Source organism: Nelusetta ayraudi, unplaced genomic scaffold (genome assembly GCF_046127955.1).
Source record: "Nelusetta ayraudi isolate G7.1 ecotype Tasmania unplaced genomic scaffold, CSIRO-AGI_Nayr_v1 ptg000042l, whole genome shotgun sequence".
In the NCBI taxonomy this organism is placed as follows: domain Eukaryota; kingdom Metazoa; phylum Chordata; class Actinopteri; order Tetraodontiformes; family Monacanthidae; genus Nelusetta; species Nelusetta ayraudi.
The window spans coordinates 11,008,392-11,017,300 of record NW_027466092.1 but is presented as its reverse complement, the minus strand read 5'-3'; the positions used below and the strand labels follow the sequence as shown (position 1 = coordinate 11,017,300).

At 42.3% G+C, this 8,909-nt stretch overlaps 1 protein-coding gene across 1 annotated transcript; it reads left to right on the top strand.

The window, feature by feature from the left end:
• Nucleotides 1-1,358: 1,358 nt before the first annotated feature.
• On the top strand, nt 1,359-6,462 carry LOC142893614 (uncharacterized). Its single transcript, XM_076034375.1, has 6 exons — nt 1,359-3,023; nt 4,540-4,667; nt 5,095-5,166; nt 5,258-5,312; nt 5,810-5,846; nt 5,947-6,462. Exons 1-6 carry the CDS (start codon nt 1,673-1,675, stop codon nt 5,966-5,968), a joined length of 1,665 nt encoding a protein of 554 aa, XP_075890490.1. The 5' UTR covers nt 1,359-1,672; the 3' UTR covers nt 5,969-6,462.
• The last annotated feature ends 2,447 nt before the right edge of the window (nt 6,463-8,909 follow it).

The following is an 8,909-nucleotide window of genomic DNA, read 5'->3' as shown; positions in this document are numbered from 1 at the left end:
CACAGACATGGTAAATAATGTATGTATTGTATATGCCAGTGGTGGAGTAGGATCAAATAATAACCACCTAACTAGGTGCACACTTGCTGTCTTTCATGCTAATCAAACCTCAGCATAAAATGATAATGATGATAGTTATTACACAGTAGTACATAGTTATACATACATAAATGCGGCTTAGTAGCTGAGTGACTTTTTTCTCTCTTCTTTTGTGTGTGTTCTTCTGAAACTGACAGTTAACGTAGTGGGAGTGCGTGTCTGTGCGTGCGTGCGCGCGCAAATGCAGGCGCATGGACAACTTGTCCTGAGAGACGGGGGGGAGAGTGCGGAAGGTGCACCGTGGTGGTGCTGAATTTCAGTCTGCCAAAGCTCTATTGAAGGTCACATAGTGGAGCAGGGCTATTGAAGGAGCCTTTACTGTAAATAGCCGGCCGGGCCACCTGTCAATCGCAGCAGTGGCTCACACCCAGCGAGGCAGTGTCATCAGTCCCCTGCTGGGCTGCTCCCAAGCTGCACCAAGGCTGCAGCTTTTTGTTCTTTTACATTATCCGCCCATCCTACTGAGTTCTGACTAATTATTATTTAAAAAATATATATATTTTAAAGGTCCGGAATGTGACCCAACCCACAGCCTCTCATCAAGTTGCAGGTCAGGATTCACTTGTCGTGTAAAGCGGTTTCTGTGCAAAGGCGAGTTTGCCAGTGAAGATATGCAGATAACCGTCATCTCCATTTCCATCTATTTCCATCCACCCAATGCATCATCCTGACACGTTCTCCTCTGCCTTGGGATGGGCAAACTATGCGGCGCGATCAAACTAATTTAAGTGGATCTGCGCTCGTGTTTTTTTTTCCCACCCAGTTTGCTTTAATGGATGCATGTCATCAAATTGACACTCAATTTCAAGAGTAAATACATAAAAAAAATATATGAAAATACAAAGGGAGGTAAAATGTAAAAGGCAAAATCACAGTATGAAAATCCCATCACTCGAAAAGTTGCAAGCTGTACAGAAAGTGGACCAGGTTTCAAGTATCAAAGCACAAATGGGACGAGTAACAATGGAAATGAGATTAATAATACTCGTAAATACTAATAATATTTAACATAATTTAATGTAATTAATGCAAAGTATCATATTTAAGCATATGATAGATATTTATATGCATATTTTTCATCTATCTATATAAATATATATACAAATATACTTATTCCTTCATATTGCTATTTAGGTCTCCCTCTTCTAATTTCTTTTGACCCTTGACCCCCTGTTTCCCACCCAACCCCCGCCCCCCCACAGTCCAAACCCCCACCTCTTTTGCACATAGCGCCTCCCTAGCGCACTAAGTTAAGTGTGTTAGGGAGGTGCAAGTTAAGGGCAACAGGAGCGTTCTACCCGGACATGTGCTTCTGTCAGTCACGCAAGCCACACAAGCACTCCACACAGACGCCAGTGTCCCCACTGTGTCCTCTGGTTTCCCAGCACAAGGCCGGCACGCAGCTCTGACTGAACTCCTCCGTCCGGTTCTCTGCAGCCTGGACCGCTGAAGGTTTCCTCGAATCACCCGCTTCTGTGGATTTTACCGGTCTAACAATTCAGTTTTTATTTGGCAGCACAATTGGCAATAACCAGTGTGGATCTGTAGCTCTGGAGTGCTGCACCTTTCCAAAATGGCACCTGTGAAAGGTTGGGTGGTGGGTCTCCTGCTGGTTCTCCTGAGCTCCTCCCACCTCCCCGGCCCCAGTGCAGTGAGCGCCCAGGATGTGTCTGGGGACGACCCTCATGTCAGAGATTTGGAGCAGGTTGTAGCCGAGGAGGGCGAGGTGGCTGACGATGGCGCTAGCGAGGAAGAAGGTGAAGGGGGAGATGTGGAGGCTGCGGCTGATGATGATGATGACGACGATGATGAAGATGAGGGTGAGGATGATGATGAGGTAGATGCAGAAGAAGACGATGATGACGACGACGATGACGATGATGATGACGACAAAGACGAAGATGATGATGATGACGACGACGATGATGACGACGACGATGAAGACAACGACAATGATGATGATGACGACAAGGATGATGATGATGACGATGATGATGACGATGATGATGATGACGATGATGATAATGACGACGACAAGGATGATGATGACGATGATGATGATGATGATGATGATGACGACGACGATGATGAAGATGACAACAAGGATGATGATGATGACGATGATGAAGACGACGATGATGATGACGATGATGATGATGACAAGGATGATGATGATGATGACGACGACGACGACGACGATGATGACAAGGATGATAATGATGACGACGATGATGACGACGATGATGACGACGACGATGACGACGATGATGATGACGACGACGATGACAACAAGGACGATGATGACGATGACGATGATGATGATGATGACGACGATGACAACAAGGACGATGATGACGATGATGACGACGATGATGATGATGATGATGATGATGATGATGACAAGGACGACGATGATGATGATGACGATGACGACGACGATGATGATGATGACAAGGACGACGATGATGATGATGATGATGACGATGACGACGACGATGATGATGATGATGACAAGGACGACGATGATGATGATGACGACGATGACAATGAAGACGACGATGATGATGATGACAGTCACGGAAAGGATAATAACGACGATGATGATGATGATGATGATGATGATGATGATGATGATGACGACGACGATGATGATGACGACGATGATGATGATGATGATGACAACAATGAAGATGATGATGACGATGATGATGACGATGATGATGACGATGATGATGATGATGACGACGATGATGATGATGATGATGACGATGATGATGATGATGATGAGTCAAACAAGGATGCAACAGGTGATGATGAGGATGATGAGGATGATGATGATCATGATGACGATGATGACGATGACGATGATGATGACAATGAAGATGATGATGAAGAGGATGCTTCAGAGGAAGGAGACAAAGCAGGTAAAGAATGATTTTAATTGTACAATACTATTATTATTTTTATGGTTATCATGACCATTATTATTATTATTATTATTATTATTATTGTTATTGTTATTATTATTATTATTATTATTATTATTATTATTATTATTATTATTATTTATTATTTTTTTTTATTTTATTATGTTGTCCTTTGAAATCAAGCAATGGTTTGTGGTCAATGTGATTCCATTTTCACTTCAATGAGTTCTGAGTTCTGTTGCGTGTCTGGACTGAACCCCCCCAGTTTGAGTGCGGCTGTAGCAACAGCGTCACACACATATCAGTCCTGAAATAGACCTGCTTATCCATGCAGTAACAGGCATCAGCACTATCTAACCCGCTCATTCCTTCTGTTGAACCAGCCAGGTTATTTTAAGACAGTGGGACAGGAAATTTGTTTCGAGTGTGCAGTTGTGTGAGTGCGAGAATGCCATGACATAAAAAGACACCATTTTGTTTAAGCTTCAGGAAATCAATAAATAACCCACTGACCTCTTTAGAATAAAAAAACAACAACAGCAAACAACACATACAAAAATTCTCTTTGAGTGTTTATGTAAGTTTTATGTATAATTATGCAATTTCCTTTCTAAAATGTTATGATAAGCTTAATCAGAGGTGCAGTAAATGCTATGTTATAGCATTTATGTAAACAGAGGGCTAATATACTATTATTTGGAGATCTACTCAGTTTCTCGGATAATTCACAGTGACAGGGTGGATTATGTGTTAAAAAAATAAAGAGCTTAAAATGGATATAATTGGGGACCTGTAAATGAATCTGCTGTTTCTTGTCAACTGGCAGTGAATATGCAGTATATTCAAACTTAAAGTCAACTTTATTATTTAAAACAGATGGACACGAAACACTGTTTCCGCAGAAAAAATGCTATTGATGCTTATGAATAAGAAAGGAAGAAATCACAAAGGTTCAGATTCTGTATCAGTGTAACACAACATGAAGGTGAGCGACATGCAAAGTTTTGGAGGAGGTAAGGTGATGCATATTCACATGGGTGGGTTTCTGATGGCTGAGGCATGGGGGAAGCTTCTGGGGGTGGGGTGGGAGGATCCTCCGATACTCGTGGCCACGACCAACCCCCTCAGGACCCTCCGGAGAGAGGAGGAGGAGTCAGAAAAGAAAAGTGGGTGGACAGGTTTGAGTGTGGGGGCATGGAGGGAGGGTGCAGGACATGAGAAGGAAACATGAGGATTGACAGCAGCATTTGACTTGCAGTTCACGCAGCTTTTAAAACAGGAAGTTTGTTGAACTGCAGTAATAGCTCTTCTTTAGCAGGTGTGGTGTTCATCTTAATTCTGACTGCGTGACTAGTGTGATGGGGCTCCTTTCATTCAAAATAAATGAGTCGATAAATATATGAATATGAACATAAAGTGTCCCAGTGATTCTGTGCGGCGACCTGTGAAGAGGTCAAAGGTTATATCCCTGCACAGACGCCAATGATTGACTCACTTTATGTTTATTTCACAGACAACGACGACGATGACGACGATGACGACGACGATGACGACGACGACGACGACGATGACGACGACGATGAGGAGGAGGATTCACAATTCCGGACTGGCTCCCTGTGTGGAGTTTGCTCCATCTGTGAGGTAAATGTGGTCACCTTTAGCACTAAGTTGAGGCTTACAACTGTGCAAACAAACAAACAAACAAACAAGCAAACAGACAACAAGTTTGCTGCTGGAGAGGATGCGCCTTGCCTCTACTTTGTGCTGTGGTGCTGAACCAAAAACCCACGTCACTTCAGAATCTATAAGCAAGGAGGTAGCACACACAAGTCTTGAGGACTTGTTTGCTCCAATTCATTTGGCCACGTCAAACCACGTGCTAAGGTTTCAGACTGGTGGCCTTCATCAGAGCAGGAATTGTTTACCTCCTTGCTTATAGATATTGAAACAACAACAACTTTCTTTCTTTCCTCTTCCTCTTCCTCTCTTTAGCTGCAAAACTTCAAGGAATATTTGCTTTCACCCCCCCCCCCCGATCGTTGCTTTTAAAGTCCCTCTTGTCTTTCAGCACTGCTCCAGCAGCTGTGACAAGTGCCCCTGTGAGGAGGGAGACGAGTCGGATCACTGCGAGCACTGCGATGTGAGCGCTGTCGACGCCACACACCTTCTGCACATTCCTAGCAGATGAAGAGCTCCCCTGGTTTCACATTGTTTTGTTTTTTCCTTGCTAGGAATGCTCCTCCTGCTTCCTCTGCCCCATACTGTGCGACACAATATGCGCTCCAGGTTAACACTCAAACCCTCCACACACCCACTGTCACTGTGGTGGTTTACTTTCTTTCTTTCTTTTTTTCTTTTTTAAATTCAGGAGCATCAGTAAAGTCCAATGCATTGTGTATTCTACCGAAAAATAGCAGTAAGCAATATAAATACAACAATATAAGTCAACTAATATTGCTCCATCTGTTTCCAAACATACCCACACAACGCAGATAGAGAAATTAATAAATAAACACATAAAAAAATATAAAAAACATAATCAAATTAATGACATAGAGGTGAAAAGATTATAATGTCAGGTAAATTCATAATATAATAATAGTGAAAAATATCACAATATTATTATGATATAATAATAATGATGAAAGAAATGGGCTCTTTCAGTTCACTCAATACTCCAATGTTGCCCTTTACTGTATGAGGAGAGAGGATACATAGAAGATGTTTTTTTTTCTATGACGTCCAAGTTTATGTTCTGACTTTTGCATCCTTTGCTTCACTAGGTGGCGTCGTGGATGAACTCACCGGGTCCATCTATCAGTAAGAGTTTTTTTTGTTATTTTTAGGTTTTATTTTTTGGGGGGAATAATACGTAATTCTGAGAATGGGAAGTTTTGACGCCCTGTTGTTGGTCTTGCAGGACTGTGGCCTCGCTGCTGTGAGCAGCCTGCTGGCACCATGGTCGCTGTTGCTGCTGCTGCTGCTGCTGCTGCTGCTGCTGCTGCAGGAGGTCCTGCACTCAGGATGGGAACTGTCACGCTGCTAAAACGTCTCGTAGCAACATTAGCGGCGCCTCAAGAGAGTTGGTTCCCAAACACATCATCTGATCAAACACCAGGTTTTAACTTCATTTTTAGAACATCTCTAGCACTAGCCTTGTCATAAGAACAGAAAAAAAATAATTTAATCTTAGTGTTATTTTACAATTTTATATATTTCAAATTCAGCATGGCTGATATTACCTCACCAAGGCTGTCAGAATATTTAAGTTTGTGGTTTGTTGGGGGAGATTTTTTTTGACTTAAAAGATGACATTTGTGCACATGTAATTTTCAGATATGTGATGATTACTTTTTTGTTTACAGTAAAAATTTCCCATGTCATTACACTTGGAAAACCACTGGGTTCTATCTTGTAATAAAACGATTTAAAGTAACAGTAATTTTTTTTTTTTTTTTAATGTAGTTGACTGCTTGATGTAGTTAATTATGTTTTGATAGTTATGGTATATTAATTAGCATAATTAGCCCTCTGTTTACAGTGCCTGTTAAAATGCTTGTTTCTTTTGTCTAGCTAACAAAGTAGCTAACCTCGGTGTGGTCTGTCAAAAAATGTATAGAATACTTTTGTCTGTCTTACTTTCCAGCAACTTACCACTGCACTTATGAGCCAAAAAGATTCTTAACCTTTGGCCTGTAGACTATGCAACAGCATTATTTAGGCCAAGAATGAAGAACCGCAAGACGAAGAGAAACCAGAGTCCTTGTTTCATGATTAAAGGTGCTCTGAATTGACTCTCAGAAAGATTTACGAGCATCCGAACTGGAATGACAACATCTTAGGTAATGGAGAAGCACCTCACCGCCTTTCAACTACTTAACCTGCTCACGCAATCTGCGTGTTTAAAAGCTAATTCAAAATACCGTTGCAGACTCTGTATGTCACTGGCAGGTGATGAGCAAGACCTCAGGAGCTGGAGAGCTGAGAGACCAGTCCTGAAGGTCTGAGTTTTAAGACGCCACCTCACCTGCTGAGATAGTTTATGACCTGGATTAACAGCCGATCATGTCTCATCACACACTTATTTTCTATAGCCCCTTTCCCACTGGCCAAAAAACCCAATGAACACCCGCTATGAATCGGCATTTGGTGGCAGCGGGAAATGCTCACCGACTCACGTCAAAACTCGTCAAACAACCCTGCAAGCGACCTGGGTTGAAATCAGAAAAATTAAATATAAATAAAATAAAAATTAAAAATAAAAAATAAATCACAATATGGGCGACACGGTGGCACAGTGGTTAGCGCTGCTGCCTCACAGCAAGAAGGTTGTGGGTTCGATTCCGGGGCTCAGGCCTGGGACCTTTCTGTGTGGAGTTTGCATGTTCTCCCTGTGTCTGCGTGGGTTCTCTCCGGGTTCTCCGGCTTCCTCCCACACTCCAAAAAACATGCATGTGAGGTCAATTGAACACTCTAAATTGTCCGTAGGTGTGCATGTGAGTGTGAATGGTTGTTTGTTTCTATGTGGCCCTGCGATGAACTGGCGACTTGTCCAGGGTGTCGCCTGCCTTCGCCCTAAGACAGCTGGGATAGGCTCCAGCAGACCCCTGTGATCCTGGGCTCGGGAAGAAGCGGGTATGGAAGATGAATGAATGAAATAAAAGTATGTGGACAGCAACCATAAATGTATATGTGTGTGTATGTGTGTATGTGAGTGGGTGGGTGTGTGTGTGTGTGTGTGTGTGTGTGTGTGTGTGTGTACACATGCGAATCAGCTTTCTTCCTAAATAAAGAGGCGGGAGGTATGAGGAGCAAAGTTGTGAGGAAATGCTATATACAAATGCTGTTTAATGCTTTTAAAATCCCCAGAAGTATATACAGTATTCACACACACACACACAAAACACACACACACACACACACATATATATATACATACATAAATACATGTATCTGTGTATATCTATATTTATATATACTGTATGTGTATATATATACTAATACTAATTTATTGTATAAGCATGTCTGTACACAGACATATTCATAAGTCATACATTCCTTCCTGACAAGGATGTGCAGTGGCTTCTTCCTTGTTCAGTTCTCTATTGCTTTGAGTGGGAGGAAGGTGGTGTAGGGCGATACTCGTGGCCACGACCAACCCCCTCAGGACCCTCCGGAGAGAGGAGGAGGAGTCAGAAAAGAAAAGTGGGTGGACAGGTTTGAGTGTGGGGGCATGGAGGGAGGGTGCAGGACATGAGAAGGAAACATGAGGAGAGGTTTAGGAGGGCGGTGGAGGCGCAGCCCTGCTCCTGAAACCTAAATTGTTTGTTTGAAGTTACCTGCTCTAAGGTGGGCGAGGCACGACCAGGCCTGGAATAAACCCAGGCAAAGCTTCACTGCCGTTTCTTCTTCCTCTTCTTCAGTTGAAAATGCTGTCCACAGCCTAGAAAACAGCTACCACAATATAAATATTATTTAGCCATGTAAAGAGTTGAGATAAAAAAAAAATATATAATTTTTTTCCAAGAGAGATGGAAGCCTCATGAAACTCAGAGCTGCATCACAAAAACAGACAAAACAGTAATAACCATGAGCAACGCAAATGTCAAACGTCCTGGTGAGCTAGCCTCGCTGATGCTAATCAGTTTAGCCACAATGAGGCCCACTTCACTTCTGGTTTCCTTCTTTGTCTTCTTCTGGGGATTTTAAAGGCATCTAGCAGCATTTGCATACAGCATTTCCCCACAACTTTGCTATTTGTACCTCCCACCTCTTTATTTTGGAAGAACGCTAATTGGCTATTGAAATTTAAACTCCATCTGCTGGAGCTTTATCAGAATGGATGACTTAAAACCTGACAATAAAGCAAAACAAAACAAACAA